The 25548-nt window shown below is 37.3% G+C and overlaps 1 protein-coding gene across 6 annotated transcripts in view; it reads right to left on the bottom strand.

Annotated features, from left to right (window-relative positions):
• Nucleotides 1–25548, bottom strand: part of POSTN (periostin) — a 97857-nt gene that overhangs the window by 4220 nt on the left and 68089 nt on the right. For 2 of the 6 annotated variants that reach the window (XM_069758937.1, XM_069758938.1), the window contains exons 11-24: nt 24145–24281; nt 21033–21163; nt 19627–19757; nt 19390–19492; nt 17690–17757; nt 16313–16358; nt 15421–15450; nt 13809–13874; nt 10697–10738; nt 9054–9152; nt 8051–8146; nt 6098–6181; nt 2087–2167; nt 982–1026 (exon numbers count right to left, since the gene is read on the bottom strand). In XM_069758937.1, the coding sequence (XP_069615038.1) occupies nt 982–1026; nt 2087–2167; nt 6098–6181; nt 8051–8146; nt 9054–9152; nt 10697–10738; nt 13809–13874; nt 15421–15450; nt 16313–16358; nt 17690–17757; nt 19390–19492; nt 19627–19757; nt 21033–21163; nt 24145–24281 (1159 nt within the window). The remainder of the gene's footprint in view (nt 1–981; nt 1027–2086; nt 2168–6097; nt 6182–8050; nt 8147–9053; nt 9153–10696; nt 10739–13808; nt 13875–15420; nt 15451–16312; nt 16359–17689; nt 17758–19389; nt 19493–19626; nt 19758–21032; nt 21164–24144; nt 24282–25548) is intronic. The other 4 variants (XM_069758941.1, XM_069758940.1, XM_069758939.1 and 1 more) reach the window with 3 other exon arrangements.

The following is a 25548-nucleotide window of genomic DNA, read 5'->3' as shown; positions in this document are numbered from 1 at the left end:
AGTTTCTTAGAGTCCTATCAAATCGACCAAGTCCTGAATACAAACAGGTGGGGCGATGTATAAGTAGATAAATTGCCAAGATCACAAACTTTATGGCAGCCATGATTGGCTGCCTCCCAGCTTCCTACCAGAGTTCACTGTAACTGACCATTGGCCGAATTTCTAATAAATCGACAGGAGAGGTCAAATAAAGGACGTATCTTTATATAGGATTATATGTACCAACAGAATTATTGAGTACAAATGAAATAAATATTAACTCGACTCATTAAATTCACAAATTTTATGTCCTAAAGGAAATACAATAATACAGAATCCTCTAGGAATATAAAACACCCTGATGGTGACTAATAGCGATGACTTTATAATAAAGCATTTTAAAGTTCCAGTACATCTTGCCCGGAGGAGATAAATTCCACCAAGGCTCCTGTTCTGTCGTTTCTTCACATCGTTATTAATTATACGCAGTCTCTTATTATTCCACATTAGAGCTATTCATGACTCACCTACTGATCACTTATAATAGACAGCTGCACCATTATATTAATACAAATATATGGTTATGTATAAAAGTTATTTACCCAGATATATGTGTATCCTGTTACGTATGTACTAAAAAAATCTGGTTGACTTTGCATATGATTGATCTTAGCCAGATAACTACACAACTAAACACAGCATAGTCCAACTACAACATCTTATTTTGAATCATGTTAACAAGAATAGCCCTGCAGCAAAACACAGATTAAATGAAGTACAAACTAGAAGAACAAGAACATTTCTGATAGGCGGTAATTCATTTTAAAGCTTAAAGGGAAGCTGTCATCATGAAAATCTGTTATAGAGTAGGAGGAGCTGAGTAGATTGATATATAGTTATGTAGGAAACGATTCAATATATCTTGTGGTTTCATTATTTAAAGCTTTGCTCTTTCTGCGGTTTTGGTCCAATAACACAAGGAAATGAATGTTTATTATATACCTTGTACTCTTCTGGTTCCAGACTGTATTCTTCTGACCTGGGGCTCTAAACAAAAAACAAACACGGGATATAGAATTGATGCAATTAGAAATGTTTTACTGGTTGTCTACTAATTAAAGAGGAAATTTGAGAACCTAAAAGATAAGTCGATACATCAATGAATCATAGAAGTAAAAGTTTCATTGTTAGTTGTGTTCTTCATTAAAGAGGATCTGTCAGGTCTCATTAATAAATCTGTTTTAGTCTTATTTACCCCATAAAATATTTGTGCATCTATGCTTAGAACTCTTCATCATTACTTTTTTTTTGTTTTATGCCTTTTAAAAAATATGTTTGGAAATTGGATAATTCCTTTAAGATAACTTTATTAAGATCAGTAAATGAAATTTGCCAAAATGTAGAATTTGCATTCTTCCTTTTAGTGACAAGTATAACAATGGCAACAGATATCAGTTATATTTAAAATTTGCGATCGCTTGTCTCAGGACAAATCTATCATCTACAATAAAATCTGAAACCTCACTGGACAAATACGCGGAATAACCTTACAAACTCTTATGTATCTATAAACAATAATTTAGTAATAATTATAGTCCCATATTATGAATTCTATTTGCTTTTTTATCAATGACCAATACAATTTCATTCTTAAATGAAGAAAATTTAATGTACATGGCTAAGACTTTATTAGTGTTAAAAATGTAAAACACAATGCTATTGTGAAAAATTTATACGAGTTAAACTTCTCACCTTAACACCAAATACATGCTAAAAAGAGGGTTGAGGGGTGGAATGAATATTTGTTTCTATTTTTTCTTATTTACTAAAGTTATTTTTTTTGTGTTTTTTTTAAATTGTACATCAAAATATGATCCAATAAGTAATATCATCCTTACAAGAACTCAAACAAATTTTCATTGTCCCCTTTGTTAGTTTTTTTAAAGACTAAATTAAAATTTTGTTTCAATTTCGATGTTGGCGTGATTGATTTAAAGTAAAGTACAGATACATTTAGTCTTCAAAAAGAAGTGATTGCACTAGATAGCTTACCATCACTAACAAATCCTTGTTAAGTGATATTAGTTGCCCAGTTGCACTCACTAACCTCCCTGGAGAAGTCTTTTCAGCTCGTCATCATCCAGTAATTGTGAATCACCTTCAATGATCTTGGATACCCTGGTCACTTCTGATAGGATACATGTTTATGGCATAAATTGTAAAGATTGTATTTATAAACCAAAGATTTCAGCAAGCCCATAAAGTCAAGAAGATGTTTTGATTTGGGCTAGATAAAAATATGGTTATGTTAGCCACCACTGGGTGAGAAGTCCTTGATATTATCGGAACGCATTAAGGCTGCACATATAGACTCCTGAACATGATCCTATCACATTGACAACACAATTTTGTACTTATTCAAAGCCTAAGTTCAATCATGGTCATTGAATTTTTATGTAAATATTGACTTGTCAATTGTGCTAATTATCATCTTTTTATCATCTTTTGCTGAAATAAAAATGCAATAAAGAATCAAACAGTACACCAACACTTTTAGGTAAAATTAAAGGCTATGGACTTCTTTAAATTTGTTTCAGAAACAAAAAAATTAAGCAACTATTTAAATAGTCTTTGTGAAAAAATGTAAAGCTGGAAGGAAGAGGAGGTGGTAGGGAGAAAAGCATCTAAGTCTTCGGGCAGAACAGATTAGAAACAGATTAGAAAGATTACTGTATCTTAGAAGATCAAAATGACTGATAGTGTTTAGAATTAGGGTCAATATTGACTTAAAAAAATGCTACTTTCGATAGATGGCACTAGAGTTCTAGTCCTCTTCCTCTCTGAAGAGTCAATTTGCATATTTAATTTCCCAGAGGAGCACTACATGGCCTATATGTCTCCTTACCATGGCATGTCAGGCATGTCACTCTCCACAAGGAGAAATATTACCCCTTACACCCCATCAGAGGCCTCTCATACAGCCAAATCTGATCTCTTGCTTTGCACTTAGTAGGGGCACCTCCCTAAAACATGTGTCTCTTAAGATTTTGGTTTGGCTTTTATCTTAAGTTTTATGGCAAAGCTTGTTAAAGGGGCTAATATTTACTTTTAGGATTACTACTTTCATTAGCTAAAGTTTTAGTTTTCTTCCTCACTGAAGAGGCAATTTGCATATATAATTTCCCAGAGGGTCATTGTATGGCCTTTAAGTCTCCTTACAATGGCATGTCAAGCATGTCACTCATTAAAAGGTCAATATTAACTTTTAGGATTGCTACTTCCAATAGGTAGCATTGGAGTTCAAGTCCTCTTCCTCTCTGAAAAGGCAATTTACATAAATTAAAGATGTAACCTATAGCAACACTGCAGGGAATGGAGGGGGAAACATACACTGCTCAATATCAATTTATTTCAGCAAAAGAGAGATGTGATTCCTGATGACCTGTAGAAGGGTAAAGCAGTACAGAAATGAAGCTGTGCGAATACATGAGATCTAATGAAGGAAACAGCGTTCTCGAAGCCACAGAACTTACACGCTGCATATTTTACTATGAACAACTGAAATATTAGATCCGCTAAATGGGCAGCACTAGGGAACCTGCTTTCCTGCTCTAGGAGGAGAACTAATCTGAACTGCTAGTAAAAAGTCACATATATGAGAAAAGTTTAAGCTCGGAGCAGGTTGCATATCAGTAGTCTGGAAATTAATTAAGTAATGGATATTGCTGCCATTTTTACAACTATATAACCAGTAATGAAGGTAAAAATATTTTTTGTATCCATTTTAAAGGTGTCCATAGCCTTTAATTATTGAGAAAATGTACATACAATTGATTTAACACAAATAACCATAAAAAACAAAAAACAAACAAAATAAAATCTCAATCTCTGAAAACTGTAAGATTTTCTATTCTAATATTTATCTTTTTAGTTTTGAGTATTTTAAGTTGCAAAATAAATAGTTTCACATATATAAAAATAACTATTAGCAATGAAAATCAACAGTTTTCTAATTTATTTTTAAACATTAGGCCCATGTAATACATACTCCAGGGAGTTTTGTGACTTAGAATGAGATAAACTATTTTAAATACAATATTTTCATCAATAAAATAAGTCATAGACACTATTATATGGATAAACTATTAGACTATTCTGAACAGCAACTACTTAGTATAATCCTCCTTATGGGACACAGGTTCAACGAAATTTGTCAGCAGGTTTAAGCTATGTAACGTGACAGAAGCACAATGTAATCTGGCAGTGATAATCTCCTGCTGATAAAACACTGATTGTATTGAAACTATACAGTGACACATCCCTGGAAAAAGACTCTCTTCCCCTACATTTTGCTGCTCTCAGATTGAATAACAAAGAACCTGCTGACAGATTCTTTTTAACCCTGACAAGAACAGCTGGTCGCCTGGGGTTTCTGAAACAGAATGCCAAATCAGATTTCTAAATGAGCTTTAGATTTTAATTTCCTTTTTATTCTAGGGTCTTATAATTGTCTACAATATTTTTATGGCCTATAAGTACAAGTGGGAAATAGAATACACTGGGTAGGCCATTTATATAGATACACCTAAATAAAATGGGAATGGTTGGTGATATCAACTTCATGTTTGTGGCACATTAGTATATGGGAGGGGAAAACTTTTCAAGATGGGTGGTGACCATGGTGGCCATTTTAAAGTCGGCCATTTTGGATCCAACTTTATTTTTTTCAGTGGGAAGAGGGTCATGTGACACATCAAACTTATTGAGAATTTCACAAGAAATACAATGATGTGCTTGGTTTTGATGTAGCTTTATTATTTCTTGAGTTATTTCCAAGTTTATGACCACTTGTTCAAAGTGCTGCCCATTGTGTCGGATTGTCAATGCAACTTTCCAGGAAACTGTTCATGTAGGATTGCTGGGACCTGACACCCATAATGTGGTGCACCCTCTTAGGTGTCAGGTCCGAGCATTCCTACATGAACAGTTTCCTGGAAAGTGGATTGGTCATCGTGGGCCAGTTGAATGGCCACCAAGGTCTCCCGATCTGACCCTCTTAGACTATTCACTTTGGGGTCATCTGAAGGCAATTGTCTATGCTGTGAAGATACGAGATGTGCGGCATCTGAAACAACGAATACTGGAAGCCTGTGCTAGCATTTCTTCTGCGGTGTTGCTATCAGTATGTCAAGAGTGGGAGAAGAGAGTTGCATTGACAATCCAACACAATGGGCAGCACTTTGAATACATTTTATAAGTGGTCATAAACTTGTAAATAACTCATGAAAGAATAAAGTTACATTAAAACCAAGCACACCATTGTTTTCCTTTTGAAATCCTCAATTAGTTTGATGTGTCACATGACCCTTTTCCCATTGAAAAAAGTAAAGTTGGATCCAAAATGGCTGCCATGTTCACCACCCATCTGGAAAAGTTTTCCCCCTCCCATATACTAATGTGCCACAAACGGGAAGTTGATATCACCAACCATTCCCATTTTATTTAGGTGTATCCATATAAATGGCACACCCTGTATATTAAAATTGTTCATTTAAATGGTTATTTAGCTCTGAATATTAGCTTTTTTTTTATCACCGGCTCCCCACTCAGACATGTGGCTAAATTTGTCCCTTTCCACAAAACTAACTTAAATTGGATATGTTTTCAATTTTTCTCTTTCCATACAAATGCATATGTATCAAAATTATTGAAACTATTTCCATATTGTCCATTGAAATAAATCATAAAGAATCTTTCTATTTCTTAAATATTAAGAAAAAACTAAACATGACCTAGGATTCGTCCTAATGGCAAGTGAAAACTAGAGTTGAGCAAATTTTTTCAAAATTCGGTTTCGATTACGATGGTCGGCGAATATTGTTTTTCGCAGCATAGCTGAACGTCATTGGCGTCGATGGGAGTAGGAATTTCCGAATATGTTCAGAACCGATCATCAAACATAAATTCGGCACCAATAGAGTACCAATATGGCACGAATATGGCAAAGTCAGATTCGGCGACCGATTCCGAACATATTCTCTCAACTCTAGCAAAGACATATTTTATACATAAGGGCCTAATGTCTTAGAAATTATTGAGCGCTGTCACTGAAACCCACCTTCTTCCAGTCTCCTTGTGAGTTCAGCATCGTCAAAATCTGATCCATGACCAGTGGAAACTCGAGTGTATTTAATTTCAGGGCCTGTTCAACAAATAAAAAAATATTTAACAGAAATCGAAAAATACAAATGCAAACTAATTGGGTGCAGTCCAATGTCTCACTTTCACCAAAACCCTGGCAAAAAAAAAGAATGATTACAGTTATGGAGATTCTTGGTTTGAAAGAGTTTGACATAAAAGCAATGCAGGAATGAAGTATATGGTTCACCACTTTGTTGGTGATATACACTTCTTTATTCGAAAGCTTTTATGATTACATTTTAGGAACCCACCACAAGTATTTCCTGTTTTTTTAGTTTTTTTTAATTTTTAGAAATAAAGGGAAGTAAAAAAAAAATTGTTTGAGATCTCATCGTTTCACGTTACCTCCATGGATCACTTTAGTCACTTGAGTTTCGCCTTCCTTTACCAGCGTAAAATCTGGCTCACCTTCAATCACTCTCGTGATCTTAGTAACTCTAGGCTCTAACAAATTTGATTATAGAAAAAAAAAAGGAAAAATTGGATATGAAATGCTGCGTGCACGGATGAGAAAATATAATTGTAAATTTGGAAATAAGAATGAAAAGGAATGCCAGTTAGAAATTATTATAAAGGAGCTGTTGGATCGTTATTTGGCAGATGTCCATTTTGCGAAAGACAGAAGACAACATTCTAAGATCGCCATGCCTTTTTTTTTTTTAAGTAATATTTTTTTTCTCCAAATCATTTAAATTATTATTAAATTTACAAATTGAAATAGATATTAGATCACTCAGACAAAAAAGAAAGGCAAAAGTCATTTCTTTTGAACTTTACCTCCTTGTATCAGTCTAGTCAGTTGTATTTCACCTTCCTTTACCAGCTTAAAATCTGATTCACCTTCAATCACCTTAGTGATCCTAGTAATCGTGGGCTCTAACAAATTCAATTTAAAAGGTGAGTACAAAAATGATTTTGTTTTTCTGGAAGTCATAAAAAGAACACAAAAATAGTTGTTGGCAAGTTAAAAAGTTAACAGATAAATAAAGATTTGCAAGTAGACAGTTTTTAGTTCCTCTACACCACTGGTTCTTTTGATCCTAATTTGTTATGTCATTTCAATATGGCCTCCCTTTCAGCCTCACATGTTATCCTTGGCCTCCTTCACGTCCTGTTGGATATTTGACACTGAAGCCCAAAACCTTTATGTTAGGCCACTGACAAATACAGATAAATTATACATTTTCAATTGAGTAACGCATGTGTGATAATTGCAAAGTGAAAATGTCATCTACAGTTCACGGAACAGGAGAATCTGTGGGATTAAACCACAGAGTAAGTACAAGTTTAAGCAGTTCAGAATTTATTATTTCAAAAATATATTTACATGATATATTCTAGATTACATTTACAGGCATTGAGAAAAGATTGGAACACTTTCATTAGGTATTCAACTTTTCATAGACCAAAATATGTGAAAACCAGAAGTTTTTTTCAGGTGAAAACAACTGTAATTATAGTCTAGATAGATATTCTAAGAGCAGCATGATGCAGGGGCATAGACCCTGATTCCAGCGATGTGTCACCTACTTTACTGTAGATCTAGCAGAGCTCAGAATATTAAGCTGTGTATAACCCAAACCCATCACTGAATGGCAGCTTTCTGTGTACATTGGAAATTGATAGAAAGCTGCAAATCAGTGCCGGTGGGGGGCGTGGTTGGACTAGGAGGCACGGGACACCTAGTCCTCTAGTCATCATTTTCTGAAAAAACACTGATTTTATTGAAACAGCAACACACAGCCTAGTAAGTGACACAACACTGGAATCGGGGTGTCTGTCATTATGCTGATCTCGTATTACATAGCAAAAACCTGCTGACAGATTACAGAAAATACTGCTTATAGATAAATAGAAAATGAATGACTACCTTGAATGACTTTGGTTAGTCTTGTCTCTCCTTCTTTAATCAGACTGAATTCTGGGTTGCCTTCGATGACTCTAGTGACTTTGGTGATTGAGGGCTCTGGAAAGATTAACATATAAAACTAAGAGTTTATGTAGATTCGTGGATTCGAGGAAAATTTCTCAACCCCTCCAGAAATAATTGAATAATGAAGTATGTAATACACACCTTATAGCAACAGTTTAATAAGTAGTAAGCCAAGTATTTATTAAAATTAATAAGACTTGGACTTTAATTTCCTCCACTAGGTTCTAGAAAAATATACAAGAACCACAATGGAGCATTAAAGGGAACCTGTCACCTGAATTTGGCGGGACCAGTTTTGGGTCATATGGGTGGAGTTTTCGGGTGTTTGATTCACCCTTTCCTTACCCGCTGGCTGCATGCTGGCCGCAATATTGGATTGAAGTTCATTCTCTGTCCTCCGTAGTACACGCCTGCACAAAGCAATCTTGCCTTGCGCAGGCGTGTATTATGGAGGACAGAGAATGAACTTCAATCCAATATTGCGGCCAGCATGCAGCCAGCGGGTAAGGAAAGGGTGAATCAAACACCCGAAAACTCCACCCATATGACCCAAAACTGGTCCCGCCAAATTCAGGTGACAGGTTCCCATTAAGACTTCATAAAGGAAACATGATTTTCTTATGCCCAGTCCTGTTGATATAAAGTGAATTTTACTGGATAGTGCTTCTAAGAACGCTGTATGGCTAAGACCACTAGTCATGTGGACATATGCATTTAGCAGTGCGCTCTCCAAGCTGTGCAAAAATGAAATAAAATAAAAAAATTTCAAGGGAAAAAGTAACTATTTTTTACTGGTTAAAACCAGATACAGATTTATTTTTTTTCCATTTATGTGTTATACTTAGATTTAGTGTTCCTGTAACTATTAGAAGTACTGGATAAGAATGTACATGTTACCTTTACTTCTACATAACTAAGATATTCATATAAATGTGCTTACGTCCTTGGATAATTTTAGTCACTCTGGTTTCGCTTCCTGGAATTACTCTGACTTCTGGTTGCCCTTCTATAACTTTAGTCACTCTGGTAATTGATGTTTCTAGAATATTAAAAGAAAAACTTGAGTTATGTCAACTCTGCCTATTGCAGACGGTTAGGTAGAGTGAATCCATTAAATGTTTGCAAATACAGATTGCTGGCCTAAATGTATTTAGAAAAATATTAAGAATTGAGAGTCCTCAGTGGTTGATTCCTTTTAATGGCTAACTGAAAAGATGGTAACAAATTGCAAGTTTTTGAGACTACTCAGGTCTCTTCATCTATGACTGATGACTAGAGTAGTCTCGAAAGCTTGAAATTTGTTAACTTTTCAGTTAAGAAATCTTATCATTTGTCTTTCCACTGGCTAACTCAGCACAAAGATATATATCTTTCCTGTACTAAATGTATTTATTAATTCACCTATGGCCAGGAAATGCTGAATTTGTGATGTGTTTCCAATATAATAAACTCCAACATTTTCAGATGAGTTGTTCAATTGAAAGTTATGTTATAGATTTTCCAGAAATTTACCACAATCTATTTCCTGGTCAGCAATTACTTTCTGTAAATTATATTCTTAGTACTCATTTATACTACTTTCAATTGTGTCACAAAAAATAGATTTGTGACCACAGATTGTAAGCGATGCCATCACAATACGGCATCACAGGAGGAGCAGCTCGAAACCTGAGTAGTCTCCAAAACTTGTTTTCTGTCATCTTGTGGCTGGGATCACATGAGAGTAAATTCTCTAGTCCGAGAGAATCGGGTCCATTTTGCAAATCACTCTGTGACCAAACTCTGATCAGAGAGTGATCGTAGCGTGTTCCGATTCTCTGGGATGCGAAGAAGATGGCGAAAACAACGTCTAACGTCTTTTCCATTGTGTCAGTGTGCAGTAACCCGACTGCAGTCATCCTAGTGCAGTCCATTGGTTTCTATGGACTCATTGACCTGCATGGCCATGTGTGATCCATATATAGCATAAAACTTGGGCGTGTAGCGATTTTTTTTTCAAGTAAAAAATCTGACATGTTCATGACCCCATAGAATAACATTGGTCCGAGTGCAATTCGATGTTTTGTCTGATAGCGCTTGGACTGAAAATACAGCCATATGCACAAGCCCTTTCATTTAGCAATTAAAAGATATTGGCCACTAAGGACTCTCAATTTTTACCATATTTTTAGAGGCTACTATCACTTCAATAGAGACAAAATTAGAAAACATAAATAAAACATTGGTGCCATTTCATACTCAGTGGTGATGATGCGAAGGTGAGCAAGCTACACGGACGGTGAAAGCGTGACGTGAAAGCAGAGCCAAGCCATATAGCAGTGCACAGTGAAGTCAACATGTTAATAATTCATACATTTGTGAATTTCCGTGATCCATAAAGTGCATATGCAAATTGTGATTGTGAATTTACAGGATCAGATAATACTACAGAACATGCAGATAGCCACAGTGAATTATTACTTTTAGATCATATCAAGGAGGAGGAAAAATAGTCATATGTAAAAAGAACAAGTGTTTCTCCATGTGGATGCAAAACCAACGAGCTGTGAGTCTCAATCCGTGACACATCGAGTTGTGAAATACCTGAATCGGTTTCGAATTCACCGTCTTGCTCCTGAATCATTCCTGATTTTGTGTAAAGTAATAGATATAAAGCTTTTGTTATAACTGCTTGAGACCCAGCTTTAAAAGGTATCCCACATTAGGTGAGAAGTTTGCACTTCTTAATGCATCTGCCATGAAAATAACTGAGAATTTTTGGGTCCCCTGACATCTATCTGAAGATGACATGTGAGAGATGGTCCTTATCTGTCAGCTGCTCACAACCAAGCATCTTTGCCGAGATCACTCCCAGTCATCCTGATTGGTTAAAATCAGCTGGTTGCTAAACATTAGATGCTACTTTGCTCCTCCCATGCTCCTCACATGTTCCTCCCAATTGTCTTTTCAGCTTGATGCCATACAGAATATCTAGGCAACCTTAAATGCCAGTTCTGTATTAAAGGAACCATTAGCATCCAATAGGGTAACCCTCCTATTCCGTAATCCAATCAATATCTTTTCTTTAATGCATAACTTACAACATGCTGTAAAACAAGTCTTTTTGCAAATCAAAAATTGCCTAAAGTTGTTGGAAAAAAAAAGTTAATTTACAATGAAGCATAAATAATATTGCAAGCGTTCTCTGGGACTATACTACAGTATTAATGGCTACCATAGGCCAGCATAGGATCGGCCATTATTTGTTTGTTTAAAGGGGTTGTCTAGTCTTAAGCTAATCAATGTGACTGCATAACAAAGAAACCACCAGCATAAATTGCCAGTAAAAACCAATTACATGTTTCATTAATTCATTATAAATATAACATTAAATAAATCTGAACAAGGTGAACTGCTAACCAAGCAGGGACTGCATACCATATATTATCTCAAAAGTAAAGAGCAGCCAGCAGTGCAGATATAAATTAGAGGATATAGTGTTCCCAAAAAACAAGGCAAAGAGAAGAATAAGAGGCACTTACATGAGTGTGTAGATTGTTTGCATGGCGTCCCCGCTGCCCCAACGCATGTTTTGCTTCTTCGTCAGGAGGCCACGCCTTGGTTTTACTGGTAATTTATACTGACGGTATTTTTGTTGTGTGTCTGATTTTCATTTTTTTGCCTTTAAATTTTTATTAGGGTCTCTTTGTTAGTTATTATCTATGTGACTGCAGACTTGTGAATCCTCACATTACACAAACCGGATGCTGAGAGGATTCTTCAGCCCCAGAATTGGTAGCGGTTGGGAACGTTACCGTAAGTATGTGATTTACATATATGTGGTCACATGCCAACTAGATATGTGTGTCATGGCTCAATGCAGTCTTGTTGGAATGTGGCTGGAAAAATATAAATCACATACTTGTAGTAACTTGACTGCCTGCTCGTGACATCGGCACCAGAGGACTCCCACAATATGCAATGCATGCAATGTGAGGATTCACAAGTCTGCAGGCACATAGGGAGACTGAAGACTTGTAGCTTAAGACCAGAAAACTATAATACTACGATATGGGGGCACCACAGTATATCCAAAAAGGGATCCAACCCGGCCTGAGAATACAGATACACAAAAGACAAGAAAAAGCACAGGCCATACAAAAATGGGGGATCACCAAGATATAATGCAAATACACAGCTTTATTAAAGGTACAACATGGAAAAAAAAGAGCAGATGAAACACATAAATGCATGTACTGTGTTAAGAGAGACATGTAGTACACTATGGAGGCTCTGAAAACGCTGAAAATAACGCTCAAAGGCATAGGGTAGTGCACACATAACAGAGTATAATCACTCAGGTATATGAAAGCAAATAAAGCAGGGAAAGAAAGAAAATGTCACGCTCCCATGCTTCCAATTATGAAAACGTAGATAGAACACGCATAGAATGCCTACATACCCACAACCTAGAATGTGGCGGTATGTGACCAAATAAAGGCATCCTAAGTGAACGCACTACCTATATGCAGGGTAAAGGCCCTGCACATAAATCATTCCCCCAAACACAACCAAAGGGTACAATAACCCAAATAAGCAAGCAGGCATACAAAGAGCAAATACCCGACGCGTATCGCCACTACGGTGGCTTCATCAGGGGTTGTGCTTGGGGGAATGATTTATGTGCAGGGCCTTTACCCTGCATATGCTGAATATGCGTTTACACATTTCTCCACGCTTTGTAGCTTGACCAATATGCTGTCCATATAGTACGTGTAGGAGGGTCTGTTGCTGCTATTTTTGCTTTGTATATACTCTTCCCCTTTGTACCTGAGTACAGGCATATGCCCTATTTCAGGCATTAGTTTCTATGTGTGTTTTTAAATGTTTTTAATGGTCCTCTTTTTTTTTCCATGTTGTACCTTTAATAAAGCTGTGTATTTGCATTATATCTTGGTGATCCCCCATTTTTGTATGGCCTGTGCTTTTTCTTGTCTTTTTTAAGACCAGAAAACAACTTTAACATTAGGATTCTGTTCTCCAGGATCCTTCCCAAATAGCATGATGAAGGGGCATCTTAATTGGTCACATAGTCATAGTCGCTTGCCTGTGTGAAGGCTGTGCCTGATACTATAGCTCATCTCATTCAACTCACAAACCAAACACTATCCTAAACAACAAAGTACCCATGATAAATCCTTCTCCCGACAGCTCTGTGGATAAACTGCGACTCTTAAAGCTCCAAGTCAGGAGGAGCGAGATTCTCAGAAATAGCTGATGGGATAAAGCTTTGTTTTTAGGAATTTGTTGGATCTCAGTGGTCCAATCCATGATGTGGATTTTGAAGTGGATCCACTTTGAAATCCACATCTAAAAACTTTGTGCAAACGTAGCCTAAGAGTGATTGACTTAGCTTCACATGTATTATATGCTCAATCATTAAAAGGGATGCACCACAAAGAATATTGATTACCTAACCACAGAGATAGGCCGATTGCAAGCATGGCCACCTACAATTCTTCACTGTGGTCTACATCATTGGAATCCCAGCAATCAGACATTTATCCCCTATCCAAAGCAGAGGTAGTAATTGCCCTTTGTTGCACAGGCCCTTTATCTTGGTGCCCATACAGTTTGACATTTCCCTTGCACTGGCACATAGTTGAGGCACTAATATTAATTGTATATACATGCGCTAACGTAAAGTGCTGCATACCTGGAATAACTTTGCGAATTGTGTCCGTTCCCCCACTGATCACTTTAGTGATTGTAGTCACTGGTTCTGTTATAAGCAGAATAAATATATAAAATATTAGTTTAAAACATAGTACTGAAGAAACTCAAAGCATCATAATATATGTTGTCACAATTCAGTTATTACTTTAATTAACACTTCAATGTACATCAGAGAAATTTGCTGTAAGGTTCTCCAATGGATTGCAACTCATCATGGGGACTCCCACCAGAAGGACACTTTCTGTGATCAGCATTACTATGGGAGATGCGTCCCACAAAATATTGTTTTACAGAATGGACCACCACTTTCAATGTTCAAGTTCAATCAACAATATGCAACCTTTTTCAGCTACAATATGTGTGAATGAGGGGTCTCTCGCATGTCAACGTCACATCATAAATAAATATATATGATCCACAATTAACACTTTTGTTATTCAAAAATAGTTTTTTATTGCAAAATATACTTAATTAACAGTATTGTGCAGCTTTCATCATATTCACCCAAAGTGCATGCTGCTTTGAGAGATCGGCTTTGCTGTGTTCATCCTACACGTTGAGTCGTTACAAAGGAGCAATTAATCTCTTCCCACATCAAAGGTTTATCCTCTCAATATATTGCAGTCATCACATTATACAGCACTGTGTACTTACAATTGCTCATTTTGCCTTTCTACCCAATTATTTCTTCTCTTTTCCATTAGGTCTATGACATCACGTGATTAAAAACTGACGAGCTGAATCCTTCTAAGCTCTAAGTAAAAACAGGAGGTCAATTTTCCCTGTATGACCCATAAGTCACTGCAAAAGTCCCTGGCAGGGGAGGAGGGAGCAGCTGGGTCAGGAGTTGTTGAGGCAGATGACTCATGCAGGGAAAATTGACCTCCTGCTTCTATATGGAGCTTAGAAGGATTCAGCTAGTCAGCCTTTGTCATAGGCCTAATGGGAAATGGAAGAATTATCTGGGTAGAAAGGCAAAATGAGCAAATGTAATTACACAGTGCTGTATAAAGTGGTTTTTTTTATTAAAACAATGTTAACTAAGTACCCATTGTTATTTACATGCACTATTACTATTAAGTTGTCTACATACTATAGGGTATATGCTCATTTTGTTTTTGTGTTGGGTTTTGCCTTTTAGACGGCCACAATGTGAGTGTGCTCCTGCACAATGCATGTATATAACTTGTGCTCCAGCTCATATTTTTGGTTTTGCTGTAGTTTCTTGTACTTTGTACAAACAAGGGTGTGGCTCCCCCTTTCTGAGCTAGCCATTACATTTATATAGCTGCCCATGGGCAGGTATCACAGTCAAACCGGAGTCTTTTTCTGCTTCCATCTATATTGAGATCAGCTGATATAAGGTGAGGTTTTAATATTATATAGGACCGTCCTTAATAAAATATAGTCAAAAGAACAGGTTTTTTTTGTCTGTGTCTTGCCCATTTTGGGCTACGGATATGCTGCCAAATAAGTCAGAATACATTTTTTTGCTATTCACATTCAGCAGATCTGCTCTGTACTGCATACATGTAAACCTAGCCTATCTATACCTGTTGATGCCATTGGGAATAAAGAGTGCCATCACTTACCCTTGATTATTTGAGTTGTAACTTTTGTGACTAAAGAAATAAAATGATAAAAGATAAAAAGTTGTATCAAAATCTGCATTCTTAATCGAAATAATACACAGTAATTTAAAAATGAAAAAGAGATTATTTTATTTTTTGGGGAACATGGAACATTTTGTCGTAAAAAGCAGAAATAAAGAAAAAGACAAAAATATAGAGCATTTATGCCTTTCTACTAAATTCAGTAACCACGTGTACCATTTTAAATCATTTGGAGAAAAAATCGTCAACCGATATCACAAGACAAAACAAAAGATGACTTAAAAATATCATCAAATGATGAATTGGCTCTGTATGTTCAAAATGTGTCCATCATTTTCCTCTTGATTTGTCTAATCTAATTAGCAGTAAAAAATAAATAAAATAAACCGAAAACATTTGGATAATCATGCAAAAAAACAAAATAATTTTGTTTGATCTGTCGTATTTCTTATCCAATGGTTGTTCTTATTACTAAGTAGCATCATATAAAAATGATAGAAAGTATATCTATTTTTGAACGAAACAGAAAAATATGCTCGAGTCAGGCCTTTTTTTCCTGCTAGAGTCATAAATATTCAGCAAACCACATTAGACTGGAAATGTATCAAAAGAAGATAGGATTTTTTTCCTTTTTTGTGGTATAATTTGCCAAGCAGAAAGTCAGAGTACATGCCAAACCATGTAAGTTATGTGCCAAAATAAAATTAATCAAGACAGTTCTCAAAGGCAGAGATGAGCAAATAATGATTTTGATGAATTTCCTTTTCCTATTACAAAATCTTGGTCCATAGATCAAGTCATTTTTTTTTTTCAATCAAAGATTGATCTATACATGATGTAATTTTTGCTCATAAAAAATACTATTACTTACTATATTTGGTGTAAGGGATTTCCTTAAATGTGCTTCCTCGGACAAACTAAAACATGATATAATATATTTAATATATTAGAAGAGAAAAACAAACTGGTCCCACGGTCAGTAGAACAATAAGTGCTTACAGTAGTATTATTATTTTTTTTTATATTCCTTTGGTTGCATATTATAAACTTGATAGAACTTAAATATATGATTGCCGGGGGTTCAGATTTTGGAGCTTTCACCACATTCGACCTTAACAGTAACCTAAACATATCTCTGTTCTGTGGACACACATGCACACTAACGCTGGACCTTTAGCCACCTACTGCAGTCACATATACAAATCATGGAGCTACAGCGCACACGATTGACCATTAATTCATTCAACCAGGGTATGTTCTCATGGTTAATAGGGTTCCAATTGATGGGACTGGAAATCGTGACACATTTTTTAACTATCGTGTGATTGTTGTATGTGAGCCAAACCCCTTTATTTGGACCATTATCAATTAAATATAGGTATTACTGCTCTTAGGTCTAGTCCAAAAAAGACAGTACTCTCAGATTAATCCTGCTGCCCAGTATTTATTCCTCCAAACCTGCACAAGTTCTCCTATATTAAAAGGCAGACCTTTCAGGAACATCAAATGTGGTATAAAACCCACAGATTACAAATACTATGGTTCACTCTTTTTTTGGCATGAAAAGAATGATACTCCTAAACTTGGCTATCATCCACATATCTAATTTTCATGGAGTTCTCTAAGCTTTCTTTCCATAGAAGATATGGAGGAGGAAGGATTGGGCAGCTTGTATTTACTGTATAAAAAGTTTTTTTAGTGTCAAGGGGTTGTCCACTAATAGGATAACCCCTTCTGGAACTAAATGTTTGGCTTAGATAAAATAAAAAACCTATACTCACCTCCTGTGCCAGCGCTGTTCCTGTGGTGTTGGCACTCACTCTCCCTGGGGCTCTTGGATAGTGTTGTGACACGTGACCCTCAATGAGATCTGTCATCACTGTCACCACCTACGTATGGATGAACATGAAGAGGAAGTCAGAGATCAGCTGCAGCCCGGACTTCCTCTTCATCTTCAATCCATACGTAAGCAGGGACAGTGATGAGTGTTGATTGGGGTCAAGTGTTACAACACCCCACAAGAGCCCCCGAGAGAGCTAGTGCCGACACCACGGGAATGCCACTGGCACGGGAGGTGAGTATAGTTTCTTTTTATTTTATCGGAGCCATACATTTAGTTTATTATTTTCCACGCAAGAATATGGAAGCAGAAAAGTAAATTTGTCAATAAGTGAAATGGTTCTGTGGCACATTGTCACAGTTTCTCTTATTAATAATAATAATCATAATAATAATGCAACATACATACCTTAATAGTGAAATATTTTATGATCTTGTTAAGAATTCCAAGGAGTTGTTCATTGCCAACGGGCATATCTAAAAGAAAAAAAGAAAAATAAAGAAAGATAATCATCATCATCATCATCCTCAAGATCATCATTATTAAAGGGACTCTGTCACCTGAATTTGGCGGGACTGGTTTTGGGTCATATGGGCGGAGTTTTCGGGTGTTTAATTCACCCTTTCCTTACTTGCTGGCTGCATGCTGGCTGCAATATTGGATTGAAGTTCATTCTCTGCCCTCCATAGTACACACATGCACAAAGCAATCTTGCCTTGTGCAGGCATGTACTATGGAGGACAGAGAATGAACTTCAATCCAATATTGCAGCCAGCATGCAGCCAGCGGGTAAGGAAAGGGTGAATCAAACACCCAAAAACTCCACCCATATGACCCAAAACCAGTCCCGCCAAATTCAGGTGACAGGTTCCCTTTAATGAAGTTTTCCCGAAGTCATATAGGAGAACTCTATTAATACTTTACTTGGACCATCCTCAATAGGAATCCTTATATCTTGTTAATTCTGCTCTGCAGCACACGTTGAGCATTTGGTGAGTTTTTTGCCTCAGTATTTCTAAACCAGGAGATGAACAATCAGAGGAAAAGTATAACAGAAACACGTCACCAGTCCTACATTTTGTCCACTCCTGATTTTGGCTTAAAAATACTGAGGTCAAAAAGTTACCAAATACTCAACATATGCATGAGGCTTTAGAAATAAGTGGATCGATTTGTGAAGAATCAATTTAGTTGAATTTCCTAAAATGTGTAAATCCCCACTAATTCTCGCACGATGCAAATCAATTTGTGGGAAGGTGCCTCTTCACATAATGCTGAAGGCTCAGAGAGCGACCTAATGGCGTCAGGTACTGCCGCATGGGTTTCCTATTACATTCCTACAGTTATCACATCACATGGACTACCGCAGTCTATCAGTGGGGACTATCATAGGCAGTATGAAAGATGGGAGCCGGCCAAGGAGTGAAATTTTATGCTTCTACAGTATGAGGTCAAAGTGCTCAGCCCATTCCACCTATGGATAGAAAAAGGTCTAATATGATTGTGGTGTACTTCTCCAATGCTGATTGAAAATAAGATTGCTAGTCTCAGTCCATGAATAATAATCCCAAGGTTCAAATGACATATAGAGAGCTGATGTAGCTGCATAGTAACTCAGTGTGAATGTGACTTGATTCATCTGACATATACAGCAGTAACAGAACCTTAATGAGAGGCTTTTTCACAAATTCTTTACATACCGCAAACACGAAGGGCAGTTTTAAACCCCACATTTCTCTCTGTCTATCTCTCTCGGCAATCAGTGGTTTTTCAGTATTGTGATTCAAAGTGAATTCATTCAATGCAATTCTAATTTTGGGGGAAAATTCTTCAAACCCTGGGAATTTCTAAAGATCCGCTCATCTCTAGTTATAATTTGTATAACAAAATAATATTATATTGTGTGAATTAAGTTTTGCCCACAAAAGCTGCTGACTGCAGAGTTCTGGAACTTGAACCACGGGATTTAAAAAATATGCCAAACTTTTGATAAGGGATTGTCATGTTGAGAAAAACCTTTAAATGCTTTGCTCAGACTTAAAGTACATACTAAAGTAAAAATGTTCTGGGTGCGTCACTACTCTGCTCCAATTTTTGAGCATTCTTACCTGTGGGGAACAGCAGTTTGTCCACAACATGAAACACACCATTCAGTGCCATTGAATCTTTTTCCTTGGCGACGACATCATTCACAGAAATTGAATCATTAAGCTATAGAAAAACAAAATTGGATGAAGTCATTGACTGGATTTATTAGCTTATGTCAACGTTCAGCAGATTAAATATTGAAGTTTCAATTAAAAATGTACACGCCGAGAAGAAAAGAATTGTAGACCTCAGCTTACCAGTTTAACCATAACATTGCTTCCTTGAACGGATTTTACAATGTTGGTTACACCAGGCTCAAATCCACCGCCAATGAATACTCCAGGGGACAGATGATAGAGAAGAATGTTCTGAAGAGCCACTTTGTCTCCTAAAGTATATATGAAAAAAGTGTAAACTTTATTATAGATGTGGGGTGTTTTGAGATTTGGATAAGACAGCTTGTACTACAGCGGGTGCAAAAGTTTTATCAAAACTCCTGTGTCAGTGCCCAATGGTCTATTCCTCAACTACTTATAAGAGCACTAATAATATACAAAACATTCGGTAATAGGTGTCTCCTGGTAAAATTTTGCATAAGCATCCAGGAGATTAAATTTACCTTTGGGCATCGACTGATAGAACCTGCTGTTATGGATGACAGTGGCATTCATTACAACAAGAAAACATAGATGGATCACTTGACCAAGTGAACTAACAATAGAAATGCATATTGGCATCAATCTATCATTAATTGTCAGATTGATTAATTGTGAGAATGACTACACTCAGCGTTAAAAAATATCCAACACATTAAGAGGAGCTTTTGACTGACATCTGGCCTTGTTGGCATCTTATATGGTCACCTACAACAAAATTTGTATGGCCAGCTTAAAAGTAGGCAGAAAACTGCTGGTGGCTTTTTGAACTTTGCTAGTTTTCATGCTTGGTGGGCAATAGATCCCGACAATATGACCTCAACCATTCATCAAGTAATAGTATAACCTTGTAATAGACTATCCACTAAGCGAGAACATCCCCTTTGGGCCACATTCACATGGTCACTATTTTGCTTCAGTAAAGGGTCGATCCCACAGAGAAAGATTTGTATTTTTCCTTGATTTTGACATACTACAGCCTTATTATGCTAATGGAAAATTGTGACTTAAATATTTCCAAGTGACCTAAGCCATCATGTGCTAAACTTAACATTGACTACCAGAAGTTTACAACTTTACTTAAAAGACATAGATATTGAGGGACATATGTATTGATGACTCAGGCTTTAGATAGGTCATTGATATCAAATCAGTTAGAGTTTGAAATCCGGTAGCCTTACAGATATGATTTTTGCAACTCACAAACGATCCATACACTAGTGGCCCAGATCCATACACTGTTTAGTCCCCGTTGTTGGGTACTGCAGCTCAGATCATATTCACTTGAACAGGTGCTGATCTGCCATACTCAAGATCTTCCACTGCGCAACATCCTGAACTGTGCTGTTCAAGCTCTGTCCACTGTATACATCCGGCCACTGCGGGAGCTGAAATCAGCTGATTAGTTGGGGTACTAGTTTTTGGACCTGATATTGTCCGGTCACCAATATTGAAGAACTGGTAAATACTTTTGGTCATAAAGAAAACACAAGTTGAGTCAAACTCACGTTTTAGGGTCTCGATATCTTGACTGCTGAGTCCCTTGAATGCATCATTGGTTGGAGCAAAAAGTGTCCATGCTCCAGATCCTGACAGAAGTTCTTTCAGATCGGCATACTGGATCAGGTCTAGGAAAATGCTGTCGAAAATAGAAACATTGTATTCCATTCAGAAACATTTTTGAGGCAACTGTTAATATTATTATGTACAAGCTGGTAAATCATAATAGTGGGTCATTGACCACATTATAAAAAGTTGTTTTCTCAGCCTGACCACAGACTACTAAATTCTTTTATTGTACAGTATTTATGCAGCCCACGATAAAGACTGTAAAATATTACAGTGAGAAAGTTCACATGATACATAGTTAAATTCTAGTGATGAGTGAGTGTACTTGTTGCTCGGGTTTTCCCGCGCACGCTAGGGTGATCTCCGAGTATTTGTAGGTGCTCGGAGATTTTGTTTTCGTTGCCTCAGCTGCATGGTTCACAGCTGATAGACAGCTTGAATACACGTGGGAATTCCCTAGCAACCAGTCAACCCCCACATGTACTCAGGCTGGCTAGCAGCCGTAAGTTATGCAGCTGCGTAAAAAAAAACAAAATCTCTGAGCAGTTACAAATACTCGGAGACCACCCGAGCATGCTCGGGAAAACCCAAGCAACGAGTACACTCGCTCATCACTATTAAATACTCTAATAAAAGAATGAATCAGTTTGAAATGACGAAGGTCGGGGTCACAGTACCCAACTTGTGATGTTAACAGATAGACAGTGATTAGTGATAGATAGTGGTTGCTTAATAGCATTTCAGACAGGTAGACTGCATTTACTAAACCTTCAAAAAATACAATAGTTCTTGGCAGCACATGTCTTGTTTACACAGGATGATGAGCTTCCAAGAATGATGATTTTCAGGCCTGGGAATGCTCATTCACAATGATTGTGCAGTATGAATCCATCTTAAGTAGCTTAGAATACTTAATAAATTAAAGGGAATCTGTCAGCATGTTCAATCTGACATCAGCATACTGTACGGGCTGTGAGGCAATGAGGGCGATCATATGCAAAGGTCAATATGTGTCCTCCAGGATGCGGACGGAATCCTATTAAACCCGCTGGAGTGCCTCATGTTCACAGCAGGGATGCCTGTGAGTCACAAGGCAAATTAAAAGAAAGAGGGGATTGGTGCAAGTAGTGACTTAGTCAGATTTGTAGGAAAACCCGGTAAGGGCTTTAATTTTTGGAGTGAACTACAGGATGGTAGTGGGGCAGTTCATGCCATCCAGCCGGGTCTTGCAAGTGGCTGTATACAGCTCAGCATACCGGCTAATGCTACATCTACAGCAAAGAAAAGAGGAAATATATCAAAACTGCGGCATCCCCAGTAAGTGATACTTTGCTGGAAACAGGCTCTCTGGCCATACATAATGCTGCCCCACTTAGCATTTATTAATGAACATCACTCTGTCTTTCTGTCTGTCTATCTATCAATCTATCTAACACGTATCTATCAATTCCTCTATCCATCTTGAGCTATACTTTACTGTAAACGTTGCATTTTAGGGATCTAAAATCTGATTCAACATACTGTGTGAGCCACAAACCCAAAAGCCAAGATTTTTAATGCTATTATGCCAAACCTAAGCGAAGTACATGCCAGATGGTTTGTGGTTTAATAAATATTTTATAAACCTGCACTAAAATTACTAACGAAAACTGCACAATCGGCAGATTTAAATTAGAAGGTTTCTTTTCCAGCACATGACCTCATGCACTAAACCTTTATTTAAGTGAAATGAAATACTTTTCCATGAGCACAGAACTCAGGCTCCATAGTCATGTCCACTTTTCTTTCAATTAACAAGATTTATGCATTTAGTGGGTAATAAGGAGTCTATTAGCCTTAGTCTATAACCAATGGAATCATATTAAACATCTCTTGTAATGTGGTGTGGCAAATATAAGAAACATTGTGTAAAACAATTACAATAATGTAGTTACAAGTATTGCAGATGACCATAACTGTCCCCAACTCCATTGCCACCAATAGTCTACACTGGCACATAAGAGTGCTGCATAAGTGCTGAGAGTAGGGATGTCACAGGATAGAAAGTGTGGAAGCCAGGTGGTAAAAGAACTGACTGGAGGGGCCCGGAGAGCGATGCACAACCGCCATCTCGCCGGTAGAAGGGCCAGAAAAGTCTGACAGAGTAGACTTCAAAAGAAGGTAAGATATGTGAGGGTACTTGGGGTATGATCTGAAAAGTACAGTTTATTGAAAGGAGCAGTCCAACACCTCGAACTTCCCTACTCTTAGGACTGGGGGAATGAGAAAATTGTAGGCCACCATATGAGAGAGCAACAGCGTCAGTGGTGTCTGATTGCTGGATGCAGAAATTGGTAACAGCCAGAAGGTTAAGGGAGTTTGAAAGGTAAAAGTCGTGAATGTAGGAGAGTTAGTTCACTGGCCTAATAGAAGAAGGGGTAGGTTTTGAGGAAATATCTCCTGCAACTAGGAGACAGAGAATAGAGACATTGAGTACATGGTTAAGTGATTTGTGTGAGCGTTTATTGTGTTGTAGGTCTAATTATATAGAGAAGTTTGTGCGTAGATCAACCACTAATTTAACTTGCTTACAATCAACTAGCTTAAGACAGCAGGAAACAATAAAATGCAGAGTCAAACAATATGGATTAGCGAACCCGGGGAAGATTGAGTTCTGATACCCAACCAAAATTTACTCAAAAGTTCGGTTTGAGTACCAGAACTCGCCACAAACTTCAACCAGAACCAGAGCCACATTGAAATCAATGGGGACGTGAATTTTGGAGCTGTAAAATCTTTCTCTCTCTCTCTCTTCATGGTTTGGGTTCACTAATTTTTAAAAGATAAACAAACTTGCACTCCAACATGGATCAAAAATTCTTTGAGCAAGTGAGATGACCTTACAGCATCAGGGAACAAACCTGGCAAGATGAATGAAATTTATGCCATTTATATAAGCTTGCAAAGATGGAAGTTAAGGTGCAGGCTTTAATAATGGAAGCAAGATGAGCAAAGAGAATACTATTATAAAGTATAGGCTTTACATATCTTGAAATATATGAATATATTTACCTGAAACGTTTATCAAGCCTGAGGATATCAAAGAATGACTTCTCAGCGGGTTTGATTATCTCCCGGAATGTGTGAATGGCACCATTTCTTCCCTCTTTGCTTCCACGAAGCATGCAGGAATTTTCAATGCAAACAGCCTAAGAATAATAATCATTTTATTTATAGAGTGCCAACATATTTACACTTGCGCAGGGACATGAAGAGACAATAAAAGCATCACAAAGTAACACATAATTCAACAGTTTCAGGAGTGAGGGTCCTGCTCGCAAGCTTGCAAGTTCTAAAGAAATAGGTTGGGGACACAATAAGTAGAATGTGCTTGTTATGTATACTGCAGCCATCATTGTAGTAAGTAGGCTTTATGATATGATTTATAGCTGCATGAACAAGTTATCAGCCAGTATCTATCTAAGTGCAGTGCACCAAGTGCTATTATATCCATGGATGATGTAGAGACTGAAGAATGCAGAGACCAGATCCCGAGGAAAAGTTTGAAAGCTGGGACAGGAAAGGGTTAGGAATGGATAGTAAATTGTCTAAGGTATTTAAAGCACACTTAAAAATGTAGGGGCTAGGTATTAGTTCGTTCATCGTAGTGCATTCCAGAAAACTGGAGGTGCGAAGTTCAGATTACGGAGGAAGTTAGTCTTAGATCAGTTTCAGAAATGAGAGTGTGAGTAGGGTGGTGGACTGAAACTAGGGAGGAAATGTAGGGTGTCGCAGAACTGTGGAGAGCTTTGTGGGTGAGAGAAATGAGTTTGTATTGTATTCTGTAGTGAATGGGCAAACAGTGCAATGACTGACACAGGGTAGAGGCATCAGTGCAGTGGCTGGACTGAAATCTGACCTTGGTTGCCCCATTCAGGATGGATTTGAGAGGAGAAAGTTTGGTTAGATGCCAATTAATGTGGAGTTGCAGTAGATCAGATGAGAATGAATAAGAGTTTCTTGGGAGTTATGGTTGACCTAGGGCAATTTCAATATTATGAACAAGCAAGTTAGTAGAGGGAGGAAACACAAGGAGTTTAATTTTGGAGAGATTCAGTTTCAGACAGAGGGAGGACATGATGTTAGAGACAGTGGGGGAGATAATCCATGGTAGTTTGTATTAAGGTAGAAGTGATATCAGAAGAAGAGGTTTGCAATTCGGTGTCATCAGCATAGAGATGGTACTGGAATCCAAATCTAAAGTACATCAGCTTTTCCAATAGGGGCAGTATATAGAGCTAAGAGGAGAGGGCTTAAGACTGAGCCTTGAGGAACCCCAATAGTAAGAGGAAGATTAGAGGAAGAAAAGCCGGCAGAAGATACTGGGAAGGAGCAGTCAGTTTCAGAGTGTAAGGAGTGGAAATTGGATTTCAAAGGGTCAAGAAGAGAATTATCTGATAGTGGATTAGTCAAGAG

The sequence above is a fragment of the Ranitomeya imitator genome, chromosome 3 (genome assembly GCF_032444005.1).
Source record: "Ranitomeya imitator isolate aRanImi1 chromosome 3, aRanImi1.pri, whole genome shotgun sequence".
In the NCBI taxonomy this organism is placed as follows: Eukaryota; Metazoa; Chordata; class Amphibia; order Anura; family Dendrobatidae; genus Ranitomeya; species Ranitomeya imitator.
This window is presented reverse-complemented; position numbering and strand designations above follow the sequence as displayed.